Consider the following 15,613-nt stretch of genomic DNA (forward strand, 5'->3'; position numbering starts at 1 on the left):
ATTATTTTTTTCTAGATGTAAGCTCATCACTGACGGTTCATATCGCAAAAGCCTGTCACAGGTGACCATACCAGTGACGGCTTTGCACATACATGCCGTCACAAGTGACACACCTGTGACGGTTTTTACTCTTTGAGCCGTCACAAGTGAGTCATCTGTGACGGGTTGCAAAATGGCATGGGTTAGTGCAGACACTTATCTCTGACGGACCGTAGAGTTCTAGCCCGTCAGAGGTGACTGTCATCAGTGACGGTCTTCCACCCATCAAAGGTGACTGTACTCACCAGTGACCACTGATCACTGACCAAGCCCAAAGCCGTCAGAGGTGAGGGTTTGGGCCCGTCACAGGTGACCTTGTCCAGTGTAGTGGATAATCCTCATTATCCCGTGCGGTCGACTTAAGAGGACCGCACGGAAAAATCAATTTTCGCGTGCGGGCATATTAAGTGGACCGCACGCGAAAATACATCTCCCTCTCACTCACTTTAAAATTTTCACACCTCTCCCTCTTACTCACTTCAAAATTTTCACACATCTCCCTCTAACTCATTTCAATTTTTTCACACCTCCTCTCCCTTCCTTTTTGTTTTCACTCCCCTCTCTCTCACTTTCCTCCTCTCTATCTGTCTCACTTTCACTCCTCTCTCTCTCTATCTCTCTCTCTCTCTTTCTCACTTTCTCTTCTCCTATCCTCTCCTCTCCGCAGGAGGCGCGCGGCCGGCTGGCGACGAGGCGAGCGGCAAAGCGGCAACTGGGCAGGCGGGGTGAGGCGGCGACCGGGCGTGGCGGCGGCGAGGAGTGGCTGTCCCCCTCCTAGATCCGGCGGCGGCAGTTGACCCCCGCCCGGATCTGGCGGTGGTGGCGGCCGGCGCGACTGTAGGCCAAGTCGGCGGCGGTGTCCACGATGTTGCTCATGCCCGGAGTTGATGTCGCACCGGACGTGAGGGAGGAGGAGGAGGAGGTGGTGGTGGCAGCGGTTGCGGCTGCGGCTATCGGCTGGAGCGGGACTGCGCGGCTGCGGAGCGCATGGGGCAGGACCAGCTGTAGGACGTCGATGACGTCGTGCACCACGGCGGCGGTGACCTTGCCGCCGACCTGCCGGTGGCGAGGAAAGACTCGCCGCAGCGGCTGGTTGCGTGCGGGCCGGCGGGCGGGCGGCGATTTTCGCTTTTTTTTTATATTTTTGGTTTTTTTTTTGTTCCGTATGGGCGGTATAATTTGACCGCACGGGATAATCGATTATCCCGTGCGGTCCACTTAACCCGACCGCATGGGAAAATGATTATCCCGTGTGGTTGTGACGTCCACACGCGAAAATATTGATTTTTCCATACGCTTGGGTGCAGACGGGCAAATCCTCCACATGGGAAAATTATTTTGACCGCACGGAAAAATGTTTTTTTCCTAGTAGTGTACGTTGTTCACAAAATCACCTAGAGTTCCTCTTTTTCTCTACCAGTAAATCTATTTCCTTGTCACCATAGCTGACATGGCTGGTTGCATTGTTGTGGAAATCTCATCTCTACTCATATTCACGAGACTCAAACACCAGCATTAGCACCTAGGTTGTATGTGGTTTTCAAATTGATTAATCTTTGGTTGGAAGGAGACCAGCTTGGTTAGCTTCGCTGACCTTAAATATATATTATCTTCTCTCCCCCGTGAGCAGTTGCTCTTTTGATTTACGAGAAAATCGCTTCTGTACCTCTAAAATTTATTTTAGTTAATCTTTTCTATGCCCCTAAATTTAATTTGCTTACTTTTTGTATAACCCAAAATTTAATTTTAATCCCTTCCATAAATACCCCTTCCGTCAGTTGACCGTTAGTGACCGTCTAATTTCTATAAAGATGATCATTTTACACTTTGGATGAACATAGAAATTCATGAATTACATTATTCAAAATGTAAAAGTTTGTCGCATAAGACTATTATAGTTATGAGTGAGTATTCAGGGTTATAAAAGGGATTGAGTGAGTTTTCAGGGGTATATAGGGTGTTTACTCTTGATTCATATCGCAAGATCTCCTGGAGTGTCCAAGGGCGAGACTATGTGTGAAGGTGAGGTAACAGGAGAAATAAGATGAAACAAATGAAAAGCTAATAACAACTGCAGAAGCAAGCAAGCAGGGAAAGTAAACCATGGCCAAATACAAAGGGGCTCACGTTGGAGAATAAAGGTAGGAGTATAGCAGTTATGAGTTTCTTCACATAGTATTTGTGATATATAAGCTACACTAAGGTAGCAGTGTGTAGTTGGTTTAAAAGTTATATTTGTTGATTTTAAATTCAAATTTTAGGACTCATCTTGACTAGGTATTTTAAAGAAACAATCTCTAGGATTTATATATCTATTGTCTTTATTTACTCATATGTAATAGACATCATTAACCAACTAGAAGGAGAAGTAGCTTAATGGTACAAATAAAAAATATTTATTATCAATAATAATATTTTATCAACTTAAAATGGAAAAAAAACCTTATTTTGAATTTAGAGTTAGACATGTCTTTTAAAAAAAACTAAGTTAACCCTCTTTGTACATAATGAAAAAGATTACAAATAATTTCTTATAGGAATGAATTCAATATTATATAGTTTGAAGTTAAAAAATGGCTTGAAAAAAATTTACCAAGCAACGTTGACGAAGAAAATTTGTGGAGTAGTAGTTTTGAAGCTTAGCAAGTGTTATCCGTTTCATATTCATTCCTTATTAGTTTCTCAAACACAACTTACAATACATATCCATGCAAATACACGGGCTACTTCCTAGTCTTTATAAAACTCATAATATAATAACTCTGAATAATGCAGTCACGCTAAGGCTGTGTTCGCTAGGGGAGAATTGGAACATGCACAGTGTACACGGAAAACGGAGTAGTCCATTAGCGTGTGATTAATTAAGTATTAGCTATTTTTTCAAAAATGGATCAATATGATTTTTTAAACAACTTTCGTATAGAAACTTTTTGCAAAAAACGCACCGTTTAGCCGTTTGAAAAGCGTGCGCGTGAAAAACAAGAGGGGAGTGCTGGGAACTTGCTCTTGCAAACACAGCCTAAGAGCAAGGCTAATAATACAGCCAGCTGCTTACTGTATAGATCTTTATAGACTATCTCTCAGCTCACTCATATAGTGGTTAGCTCTTCATTATATAAATATATGGTCCACATGTCTGTCTCACATATTTTCTTGATTCTTGTGCCTAAGCCGGCTGTAAACTTACAGCCCGCTTCTCATCTCTCTCCTCTCCTCTCTGATCCACCTCAGCATTCAGCCTTCTTATAGCCCTCTATTATACTTGTTCTACAGGTGTGTTCTCTGCAGGGTGTTCCCTACCGGAACAGTGCGCACGAAAAACGGAACGATCTATTAGTGCGTGATTAATTAAGTATTAGTTGATTTTTTTTCAAAAATGGATCAATATGATTTTGTTAAGCAACTTTCATATAGAAACTTTTTTCAAAAAACACACCATTAGCAGTTTGAAAAGCGTGCGCATGGAAAACGAGAGAGATGGGTTGGGAAACTTGGGGTAAGAACACACGAGAATCCTAATTCTCGCGCGCGCACTCCCGGCCCACACGCCCCACGCGGCGCGCGCGCGATTTTTTTTCGCTAACCTACCGCCATTTTCTTTTTTTTCGTTTTCTTTTTTCCGTGATTTTTTTCGCTTTCCTTTTTTTTTGCGTTTTTTTCCTGATTACTTTTTAATCTTCCAGCAGCAAGTGTTTTCAATTTTTTTGTTGAAAGTTTTTAAATCTCGAGTTGAAAATATTTAAATCTCGAGTTGAAAGTTTTCAATCCCGAGATGAAAGTTTTCAAATCCAAGTTGAAAGTTTTCAAAATCTCGAGTTGCTCTCAAGTTGAAAGTTTTCAAATCCAAGTTGAAAGTTTTAAAATCCCAGTTGAAACTTTTCAAAATCTTGAGTTGAATGTTTCCAAATCTCGAGTTGAAAGTTTTCAAATCTTGAGTTGAAAGCTTTCAAACACTAGTTGAAAGTTTTTCAAATTTGAGATGAGAAGTTGAAAGTTTTTAAATTTTGACTTCAAAAATTCAAATTTCGAGTTTGTCGGTGATATGGGACCGGGAGTATCGTGACCAGAGGCTTGAGGCAGACACAATCGCCCACGTGGCCTGGCACCTTCGGGGACGTCGGGCCCGAGGGTGAGGTGTCCGCCCTCCTCCTGATTTCCCCGAGGGGGGGTCGGGTGACTCCTGCCCCGGCCCCGAGGGCCGAGGCGCCCCGACCCCTTGTGGAGTTAGCGCCACATGAATGGGTTGGGTGAACACGGTAAGCCTCACCTAACCACATTTATTGCGGTCTGGTCGAACGTGTCACGCTGCATGCAGCGTAGTGCAGCACGTTCCTTTATCCGGTCTGTGACCAGTCACAGACCGGTCAGATCACGGGTTAGGTGGCGACTGGCGGTCTGACGCACGCCTTGCCCCATCCCGTCAAGACGAAAGCCTCTAGGCACTCGTCTCAAGCCGGAGCTAGCGTGTAATCTCTTAGAGATGGCACGTTAGCCCTGGTTAGATTTATACCAGGCTTCATCCCAACCATTACAGGCAAGATGCTACATGAAGAAGGGCAAACATACACGTTGCTAAGCTGACACGTGGTGGACAAGGATGACTGATTTGTGACCGGTCTGACACTGGTCGCGTCATCAACAGACAGCCATAATCCCACGTCGCACCTGTTTCCGGCGGAAAGGGGGGTAGATATGGGCCGTCCCGTCAGAAGGGCACCCGGAGAGCAACCGTACCGATCTCCGTCCATTTATGAAGAGAAGAACAGTCCAGTTTGGAGAGGGAGAGGGGCATGTGGTATCCCCTTGAGATATAAAAGGAGGACCTTGCCCACTTAGATAAAGAGAGGACTTTTAGACACAAGGCCTTCTCCAGATCCGATCCCAGGGCGATTGGGGGCTGGTTGACACTTTGTTACTTGTTCATACACAAATCCACTAAAACACAGGAGTAGGGTATTACGCTTCCCAGCGGCCCGAACCTGTATACATCGCCCGTGTCTCGTGTTTCTTCCTAGCTGGCGATCTTTCCACATACCGAGAGAGCTTGAGATTTCACCCTAAGCCCCCGGCCGAACCAGCAAAGGGGGGCCTGTGCGGTCTCCTGGTGAGGAGCCACGAGCTCCGTCATCTGGCGCGCCAGGTAGGGGGCTCAGCGTGTGTTTTCTGAGCTCTCGTACTCCTCCGTGTGCGCCAAGTTTTTCTTGTTCAGCCTAATGGCCGAGCAAGCAAAGGTGCACGACCTCTCTCCGAGTGTGAGCGGCGACGACGGGGAGCCAAACCCACGCCGTCGAGCTCGTACTCCCCCACCTCCTCCACACCAAAATCCTAAGCAGGGGGAGGCGCTCGAGAGGGTCGAAAAATCCATAGCATCGCCAGTCGCGGGTGATGCAGGAGAACGGCGAGATGGGGAGCGTCGCCTCCTCGTCTACGGCGACGGCAGCACGCCTCAGGGCGCGCTTCAGGCTGTTGGCGCGCTCCTACGTCACCCGCCCATCGTCCCTGACCCGGAGTCTCCAGCCCAGCGATGGCTGGACGACGTGGCCAACTTGGTCATGACGGCACAGCAGCGCCTGGGTGCTGGTGGACGGTCCGCCACCACCAAGACCTCCGGCGCCGCCACTACCAGCTCCGTGTCGTCAAGACGGAGGGCGCGGCGAGCGGCGGCTGTTGCACGCCATTCGGCTGCCACTCCCTCGTCGGCACCTCCGACTCGGGAGGATCAGCATGGAGAGCCGGATGCCCGCCTCGACATCGAGCGCCGGCGTAATAGCCGGCGTACTCCCCGCGCAACGGAGGGCGCCTCTTCGTCCAGAGTGTCACCTCGACATGGACGTGAGGACCAGCCCTCCGTGCCCCCGGCTGGTGGTGTCGGCTGTAGAGCCTTTGTGGCGAGTCTTCGGAATGTCCGTTGGCCCCCAAGGTTCCGGCCCACCATCACCGAGAAGTATGATGGGAGTGTCAACCCCACCGAGTTTCTCCAGGTCTATACGACCGGGATTGAGGCCGCTGGGGGTGACGACAGAGTCATGGCGAATTTCTTTCCCATGGCCCTGAAGGGACAGGCGCGGGGTTGGCTAATGAACCTGCCACCTGCGTCGGTCCACTCTTGGGAGGATTTATGCCAACAGTTCACTATGAACTTTCAAGGCACTTATCCGCGCCCAGGCGAAGAAGCGGACTTGCACGCGGTACAGCGAGGGGATGATGAGTCACTTCGCTCGTACATTCAGCGGTTTTGCCAAGTCCGCAATACCATACCATGCATCCCTGCACACGCGGTGATCTATGCGTTCAGGGGGGGTGTGCGGCACAACCGCATGCTCGAAAAGATCGCTTCCAAAGAGCCCCAGACTACCGCGGAGCTTTTTCAGCTCGCAGACCGAGTGGCTCGTAAGGAGGAAGCATGGACCTGGAACCCCTCCGGTTCCGGAGTGGCAGCTTCGGCCGCCCCCGGATCCGCCGCTCAGACAGGGCGGCGTGACAGGAGGAGGAAGAAGAGGTCGGTCCATTCCGGCGACGAGGGTCATGTCCTCGCCGTCGAGGGCGCTCCGCGGGCCACCCGAAAGGGGAGGCCTGCGAGCGACAAAAAGAAAGAGGCTGGTACTCCCACCAGGGAGCGCCCAGCCGGCAAGTGGTGCTCCGTCCACAACACCTCCCTCCACGATCTCGCGGACTGTCGCGCGGTCAAAAACTTGGCTGAGCGAACGAGGAAGTGGGAGGAGGACAGGAGGAAGGAACGCCGTGAGGGCAAGTCGCCGGCAGCTCCCTCCGGTAAACGGCGAAGTGAGGCCAAACAGAAGGCCCCCGCTGTTGACATCGATGACGGTGATGATGACCTAGGTTTCCAAGAACCTGGGGCCACCATTGCCACTGTCGATGGGGGAGCGTGTGCTCACGTCTCTCGCCGGAGCCTCAAGGCCATGAAGCGAGAGCTTCTGGCCGCGGCCCCTACTCATGAGGCGACGCGCCGGGCGCGGTGGTCGGAGGTTGCCCTCACTTTCGACCAGACCGACCACCCACCGTGCGTCGCCCGGGGAGGGCAGATTGCGATGGTGGTTTCCCCCACCATCTGCAACGTGAAGTTGGGGCGTGTCCTCATAGATGTTGGAGCGGCCCTCAACATCATTTCCCCCGCGGCTTTTGATGCCATCAAGGCCCCGGGGATGGTGCTCCAGCCGTCCCAACCGATTATCGGTGTGACGCCGGGGCACACATGGCCGTTGGGTCACATCGACCCACCGGTCACCTTTGGTGGATCAGCCAACTTCCGCACGGAGCGGGTGAACTTCGATGTGGCGGACCTCAGTCTGCCCTACAACGCGGTCCTGGGGAGGCCCGCGTTGGTGAAGTTCATGGCGGCGGTCCACTACGCCTACCTCCAGATGAAGATGCCGGGCCCCGGTGGCCCCATCTCTGTCCATGGCGACCTGAAAGTCGCGCTCGCTTGCATGGAGCAGCGCGCGGACCACCTCGCTGCTGCGTCCAAGCCCGAGGGTGGTGACGAGAGGCGTGGCACCTCCGCCCCCACCGCCCCGAGGCAGCGGATTGTCACATGCGCCGAGGTCCCGGTCAAGGAGGTTGCCCTAGGCGACGGCCCATCCAAGACCACACGGATCGGTGGTCTTCTGGATGGCAAATAGGAAGACGCGCTCGTCTCTTTCCTGCGGGCAAACGCTGACGTCTTCGCATGGAGACCGGCGGATATGCCCGGGGTCCCCAGGGAGGTGATTGAGCACCGTCTCGCCGTGCGGCCGGGCGCAAGGCCGGTCCGGCAGAAAGTGCGGCGGCAGGCCCCGGAACGTCAAGCCTTCATCCGCGAGGAGGTGGCAAGACTTCTGGAGGCCGGATTCATCCGTGAAGTCATCCATCCGGAGTGGCTGGCGAACCCGGTGGTCGTTCCAAAGGCGAACGGCAAGCTTCGGATGTGCATCGACTACACCGACCTTAACAAGGCATGTCCTAAGGACCCTTACCCCCTGCCTCGCATAGATCAGATTGTCGACTCCACCGCGGGGCACGACCTTTTGTGTTTTCTAGATGCATACTCTGGTTACCATCAGATTCGCATGGCTAGGGAGGATGAGGAAAAAACTGCGTTCATTACCCCCGTAGGAACCTATTGTTATACATCAATGCCCTTCGGGTTAAAGAATGCAGGTCCTACTTTTCAACGTACTACTCGAATTTCTTTGGGTAGCCAAATAGGGCGTAATGTTGAGGCTTATGTCGATGACTTGGTTGTAAAGACGCGCAACCAAGAGACTTTACTCTCAGATCTAGCGGAAACTTTTGAAAATCTCCGCTCCGCCCGCATAAAACTGAACCCCGATAAGTGCGTGTTTGGTGTACCTGCGGGCAAGCTTCTCGGGTTCTTGGTCTCTGCCCGAGGCATCGAGGCCAACCCCGAGAAGATACGAGCTATAGAGCGGATGCGCCCCCCCAGCAAACTTAGGGATGTGCAATGCGTCACCGGTTGCATTGCCGCCCTAAGTCGTTTCATATCGAGGCTGGGAGAGAAGGCGCTACCCTTATTTAAGCTCCTCAAGCGCTCGGGGCCGTTTACTTGGACGGAGGAAGCTGAACGTGCCCTCACTCAGTTGAAGACATATCTCAGCTCTCCCCCAGTTCTAGTCGCCCCGGGGCCAAATGAGCCCCTACTACTCTACTTAGCGGCGACCCCCCAAGTAGTTAGTGCAGCGTTGGTTGTGGAGCGCGGTGAAGACAATCCTCATTTCGCGCACCCCCGCCCTGTGCTGACTTGGCCCGGGAGCGAGCAGGGAGGAGAAGCCCCCGAGTCGAACGGTGGCCTAAGGCCCCTGACGACCGGAGTTGGCCTTCTGCCCGCTTGTCAGACGGTGCTGGGTGCCCCCGACCCTCAGGAAGGCCCCGAGGCCACTGCAGGAAGGCCGCACCTATCGCCCTTTGGCCCCGAGGCTAACCCTGTGCTGACTCGACCCGGGAGAAAGCAGGGAGAAGAGGCCCCCGAGCCGAACGGAGGCCTGAGGCCCCTGACGACCGGAGTAGGCCCTTTGCCCGCTTGTCCGACGACGCCAGGAGCCCCCGACCCCCAGGACGGCCCCGAGGCCACTGTGGGAAGGCCGCTCCTGTCATCCTCCGACCCCGAGGTCATCGGCACAGAAGACGAGTGCGCCCCGAGAGGCCACTTGGACGAAGAACGCCCCGGGGATGCGGCCCCTAGCGAAGAGGATCGGCCCCGCCGAAAGGTGCAGCGGCCTGTCTACTTTGTTAGTGAGGCCCTCCGGGACGCCAAGACCCGATACCCTCAGGCCCAGAAGATGCTTTACGCTGTTCTGATGGCCTCGAGGAAACTGCGCCATTATTTCCAGGCGCATCGGGTCACTGTGGTTACGTCTTACCCCCTCGGTCAAATCTTGCATAATCGAGAGGGTACAGGACGAGTGGTAAAATGGGCAATCGAGCTTTCTGAGTTCGATCTGCACTTTGAACCACGCCACGCTATCAAGAGCCAGGCCCTCACCGATTTTGTGGCAGAGTGGACCCCGGCTCCAGAGACCGTCTCAATCCCCGAGACCAGCACGGACCCCTCTCAGCTGCCTCACACCGCCCACTGGGTGATGCAGTTCGACGGTTCTCTGTCTCTCCAGGGCGCCGGTGCGGGGGTCATGTTGACCTCTCCGAACGGAGACGTCCTCAGATACTTGGTCCGTCTCGACTTTCGAGCGACTAATAATATGGCAGAGTACAAGGGACTCCTTGCCGGACTCAGAGTGGCAGCTGGACTGGGGATCCGCCGCCTCTTGGTGTTAGGCGACTCCCAGCTGGTCGTTAACCAGGTCTGTAAGGAGTACCGGTGCTCTGACCCACAGATGGACGCTTACGTACGCCAAGTGCGGCGTATGGAGCGCCATTTTGACGGGATAGAGCTTCGGCATGTACCCAGACGGGATAACATGGTTGCCGACGAACTCTCACGGCTCGCGTCCTCGCGAGCCCAGACCCCACCGGGCGCCTTTGAAGAAAGGCTTACCCAGCCGTCGGCGCGACCCGACCCCTTAGGGGAGACGGATGCGCCTGACCGGCCCCCGAGGCCCGTCGGAGTCCAGGCCTCGGGACCCGAAGGGAGCGCTCCAAGCTCCCTTAGATTGATTGCTTGGATCTCTGAGATCCAAGCATACCTCACAGATAAGACTCTACCTGAGGACCGTGAAGGGAGTGAACGCGTCCAACGCATTTCCAAACGCTACGTGCTGGTAGAAGGGACCCTCTATCGGCGCGCGGCTAATGGAATCCTCCTGAAGTGCATTCCTCAGGAACAAGGCGTTGAGCTTCTTGCCGACATCCATGAAGGCGAGTGCGGAGCCCATTCCGCCTCGCGCACCTTGGTTGGCAAGGCCTTTCGTCAAGGGTTCTATTGGCCGACAGCTCTCAATGATGCAGTTGATCTGGTCCGGCGATGCAGAGCGTGTCAGTTTCACGCCAAGCAAATCCATCAGCCGGCCCAGGCCCTGCAGATCATACCACTTTCGTGGCCATTTGCTGTCTGGGGGCTCGATATCCTGGGACCGTTTAAGCGGGCCCCGGGCGGGTTTGAGTATCTGTATGTCGCGATCGACAAGTTCACTAAGTGGCCCGAGGCTTATCCGGTCGTCAAGATCGATAAGCACTCTGCACTTAAATTCATTAAGGGCATCACGGCCCGTTTTGGAGTGCCTAACCGTATTATTACGGATAATGGCACCCAATTCACTAGTGAACTCTTCGGCGACTACTGCGAAGACATGGGCATCAAGCTCTGCTTCGCCTCACCTGCCCACCCCAGAAGCAATGGCCAAGTGGAGCGCGCCAATGCAGAAATCCTCAAAGGCCTTAAAACCAAGACCTTCAATATTCTCAAGAAGCATGGCGATTCGTGGATCGAGGAGTTGCCAGCGGTGCTCTGGGCAAACCGAACCACACCAAGCCGAGCAACCGGGGAAACGCCTTTCTTCCTCGTCTACGGCGCCGAAGCGGTTCTCCCATCCGAGCTCACCCTGAGGTCTCCTCGGGCCACCATGTACTGCGAAGTTGATCAAGATCAGCTTCGCAGAGATGACCTCGACTACTTGGAAGAACGAAGGAGGCACGCGGCCCTCCGAGCCGCGCGCTACCAGCAGAGCCTGCGGCGCTACCATCAGCGCCACGTCCGGGCCCGATCACTCTGCGTCGACGACCTCGTCTTACGCCGCGTCCAAACGCGTGCTGGATTGAGCAAGCTCTCACCAATGTGGGAGGGTCCGTATCGAGTGATCAGTGTCCCCCGGCCGGGCTCCATACGGCTGGCCACGGGCGACGGCACTGAGCTGCCTAACCCGTGGAACATCGAACACCTTCGTCGCTTCTACCCCTGAGGGGGGGTCGAGTGTCAGGTTTTGGCTCGGGCCAACCCCGCACCCCCCTCGGGTGTGCAGGGTTGGCCGGGGGCTACCACGCATGCACATTCTTATTTCTCTTATTTCAGCATTTCAATAAAAGCAGTTTCAATTTCCTAAAGGTTGTGTCTGTGCCGTTTTTTCCTTTTGAAGAATCTTGACTTGAAATAAGGTCACTCATACTCAACCTTGCCCTCGGGGACTCGGTTCGGTCAGCTAAAATCGCCAAACGGGGCCCAGAACCGAGCCGTGCCCCGGGGCGTGGTGAACTTCGGGGGGGAATCGGCAAAAACCCACCATCGGGTCACCCATAACCCTCGGTCACCACGTTCCCGGCCTGGCCAGCCTCGACATGTGGATCTCCCCAGGCACTAGCCCCGACCCGAGCCGTTAGAGGACTGGGACTTGGGCACGAGTCCTTAAATCAAGCTAAGACACAAAAGAGGACCACGGCACAGATCATCCTCATCTCATACGCATAGCAAAATAAAATTGACACGAATTTTTTCATCATTTTTGATTCCAGATTAAGTTGATCTATACAAAAAAGAGGCATGAAGGCCTTAGAAGAAAGAAAAAGAAAAAACTGGAGTCTGGAGGGGGCCTGGGGGCTCAGTCCGATGCGCCCGGGTCGCCGGCCTCATCGTCACGATCGTCTGCACCGCTGGCATCGCCCTCCTCGTCGGAGTTGGGGGCGAACGCGAGCCGAGGGGCCGACCCCTCGAAACTGTGGACGATGTGGTCGGCGGCATCCCGGACCCGCGCGCGCGCGTCGTCCTCGGTCCCGGGAGGGAACTCTTCCAGCGCCATCCATGGAGAGAAGTTGGGGTCCCTGGCCTGGTAACTCGCTAGTACGAGTTCAACCGCTCCTTGGGCGAGGTCCCTCGAGGATGACTTGATGGTCTTCTCGAGCTCCTCGGGGAGTTGTTGAAGAGCCCAGGCCATCTTCGTGAGGTGCGGAGCGAGGCCTTCCAGGTTGGTGGAGTGCGTCCTTGGCTGGCCTTTCCAGAGGCCCGCTTGCCGACCGGCGCGATCCAGGCGGGAGACCGCATCCCAAAGCATGCCGGGCCCTATTTCGCCCGCCAAGCGGAGGGCCTCGGCTTCCCCGGCGGATGAGTCTAGCGCGCACTGCATGTCGGCGACGGTGAGTTCGGCAGCTGCGAGGCGGGCGGCTAAGTCGCTTTCGCCCGCAGCCGCCCCGCTGATACGCGCCCTCGCGTCCAGCTCCTTTTCCCGCGCCTCGAGGTCGGCAGCCCGCTGCTCCAGTGCGGCTCTCTCGGCGCGGACGGATTCCAAATTGCGGCGTGCCTGCTCCGCCAGCGCTGCCTCACGGAGGGAAAGGCTATCCGCCAACCGTTGCGCCGCGGCCTCGGCCTCTTCGAGAGCTCGCTCCCGCTCAGCGAGTGCGTCCTCGCGGAGGCGGAGCGCGGACTCCTCTTCGGCGCAGGCGGCCTCGTGCACCGCCAGCGTTGTCTCCCGGATAGCGGCGGCGGCCTCACGGTCCGCCAAGCCCCTCTCCACGGCGCCGGCGTGTTCCTCCAATGCCATAGCACGGGCCTCAAGGGCCTCCTCGCGCCGCTGGGACGCCGCTTCAATCTCCGTTGCCCACCGCTCTCGGGCAGTGGCGGTGTCAAGGACCCCTTGGGCGGCGTCGAGCTTTTTCTTTAGCTCCGCCTCCCAGCTCCCGTGTTGAATGCGGAGGGTGTCCTGCGCCTCGATCATCGCGGTGGTGGCAATGAGGGCGGCCTCCCGCTCCTCCTCCACCTCTCGGGCGATCTCTGCCAGCGCCGCTTTGCGGGCTTCAAGCTCAGAGACGTGACGGCGGTGAGCCTTACGGCCCACCTCCACCATGACATCCACCGAGCGCCGCCCCTCCTCGACACGCGCCCATGCGGCCTCGAGCTCCGCTCGTTCCGCTCGCAGGGCCTCCACTTGGGCGCTGAACCCATCTAGCACCGCGGTGTTTGCGGCGGCCAAGGCCTGCAGAAGGGGCTCGGCGCTCAGCGGGGCGACAGAAGACGAGGGGAAGAGCCGCCTTGGAGAGAATGCGACGCGGCTCGGCCCGCCGGAGGACGCGCTGGGCTCGGCGATGTCCCCCAGACCCGTTTGGTCCTGGGCGTCGCCTGGGGAAGTGGGCCCAAGCGACGCGCCAGCAGCTTCGTCGTGAGCTGCCTCGGAAGACGCCATCGCCTCAGCCTGACGAGCCCGGGCGGCCTCCTCCTTAGCAGCTTCTCCGGCTTGGCGAGCCCGGGCGGCCTCCTCCCGAGCGGTATCCTCTGCATGGCGAGCCCGAGCAGCCTCTTCAGCTTCCCGAAGGCGATCTGCGGCCTCTCGCCGGTCAGATTCTCGCCTCCGTTCCTCTGCGGCCGCCGGATCTTTGGCCTCGGACTGGCCGGACTTGGGATGGCGGGAGGAACGTGACGGGACATCACTGAAGCAAAAGAAAAAACCAGAAGACAAACAAGATGGGTAAGAGAAAACTTGCTTTTGGGATAAAAGAAAGACGGTCGCAAAGAGAGTGGGACGAACCTGCGAGGGGGTCGGTTAAATGACCACCTTGGAGGGGAAATCAGGTTTCCCCGGGATGGTTCCGTCTCCCCCATCTTGCGGGGCCGCTTCTTCTTGCGCTCCCTCTCGGGCTGCGATGTCGGCGCGGCCCCCTCCAGGTGCCGACTGCTGGCACGCACCGCCCCGCCCCCTCGGGGAGGAGATGGGGGAGGTGTTCCTCCCAGCTTCCTCTTCCCCTGGGCGTCGGCAGGGCGGCTGCTCCCCGAGCCCCCGACGCGGGGCCCAGAAGCACGACCCCTTCCTGGGGTAGATTGTTCCCCCCGGCGGCTCTCGCCCGCGCCGTCGTGGCGCTTAGGAGTTTCCTCCTCTGAGGCCCCGACCCCCATCATAATGGTCAGAATGGAGGCGCGGTCGGGATCGCTGCAAAGGGGGAGGATTCCTTGAAGAATGAGAGACGCCTCCACGGAGCTGAGATTCAGCACCCTTTGGACCACGATCTTGAAGTCCTCGGGAGCCCAATCCCATCTGACTCCCTGGTGGGTCCGCATGTAGTCTTCGGACCCGGTGTACTCCCAGGCGCCCCGGGCGCGCCGTTGGAGCGGCGCAATCCGGCGACGGAGGTAGTCGCCGTACACCATGGCCCCTGTGAGCCCCTGGGATCGCAGGCCCGCCAGGCGGTCGAGGACGGCGTCATAGTCATCCCCCAGATCTACCGGCGCCCGCCAGCTGGAGACCTGCGCCGGGGGCTAACTCGGAAGTCGGAGGCGCGCTTCGTTGGCGAGGGGGGTGTAGAACCAGTCGCTCTTCCAGTCGTCCCACTTCTTGCGGAGGGCGCAGGGGATGTAGCGGTTCAACACCGGCCCCCGCGGCTGGAAGTAGCAGCCACCAACCACCGACGGCGGCGACACCGACTGCACGGTGAAGAACCACCGGAACAGCCGAAGAGATGGGCGCACCCCAATGAACATCTCGCACAGGTGCGCGAAGATGGCCAATGTCATCATTGCATTGGGGGTGAGGTGCGCCATCTGGAGATCGTAGAAATCCAGAACATCCATAAAGAAAGAAGAAAATGGCGGAACCAGCCCTGCCATTGCGAAGGGGAGGAAGAAGACGGACCGCCCCGGGTAGTCTGGTGCCGGGCGTCCCTCGCCCAGCATCACTATCTCCCGGCCGGTGGCAGATTCCGGCATAAAGCGGCGCGGCAGCCCGGCGTGCCTCTCGCTCACGATGCGAGAAGGCGGAAGTACGCTTCCGTCGAGCAGAGCGGAACCCCGTGCCATGGCGCCGGAGGAAGGGATGATTGAGAACGAGCGCGTGTGGCGAAGGAAAGGCGCAGCAGAGAAAGAGTTAGAGCTCAAGCAGCGAAGGCAAGGGGAATAGTGGCGAAAGGAAGGGAGCAAATCCTTTCCTCGGTGTCTTTATACCTTTGCCATCGCTGTGCCCGGCTCCTCGTTTCTCGCGCCCACTATCTCGCTCCCTCGTTTCTCACTATCTCGCTCCCTCGTTTCTCGTGCCCACGCTTCCACTAATCCCATTCGCCCGCTTGCGGCGCATGAGGTGGATATGCGGTTGTGGCAGTCGAGATAGATCGTATCGTGCGCGCGTTAATTACGCTCGCCGACCGAAGCAACGTTACCATATCTCCAGGCGAAGCAAATCGGCTCACCCAGATT

General features: G+C 56.3%; 1 protein-coding gene across 1 annotated transcript; it reads right to left on the reverse strand.

Moving 5' to 3' along the window:
- Window positions 1–813: 813 nt before the first annotated feature.
- Window positions 814–13,280, reverse strand: LOC136353534 (uncharacterized). The gene is made up of 2 exons (XM_066304540.1): window positions 12,285–13,280; window positions 814–1,095 (listed from the first exon to the last, which is right to left on the reverse strand). The coding sequence occupies exons 1-2, from the start codon at window positions 13,278–13,280 to the stop codon at window positions 814–816; spliced, it is 1,278 nt and encodes a 425-aa protein (XP_066160637.1).
- Window positions 13,281–15,613: the final 2,333 nt, after the last annotated feature.

Source organism: Oryza sativa, chromosome 10, assembly GCF_034140825.1.
Source record: "Oryza sativa Japonica Group chromosome 10, ASM3414082v1".
NCBI lineage: Eukaryota > Viridiplantae > Streptophyta > Magnoliopsida > Poales > Poaceae > Oryza > Oryza sativa.

Excerpts from the sequence above, each read along its gene's own strand:
- LOC136353534 (XM_066304540.1), bottom strand. The coding sequence starts at position 13,280 with ATGGTGGAGGTGGGCCGTAAGGCTCACCGCCGTCACGTCTCTGAGCTT. Across the intron at positions 1,096-12,284 it reads CCCAAGGAGCGGTTGAACTC|GTCGGCGGCAAGGTCACCGC; the intron begins GTACTAGCGAGT and ends CGCCACCGGCAG.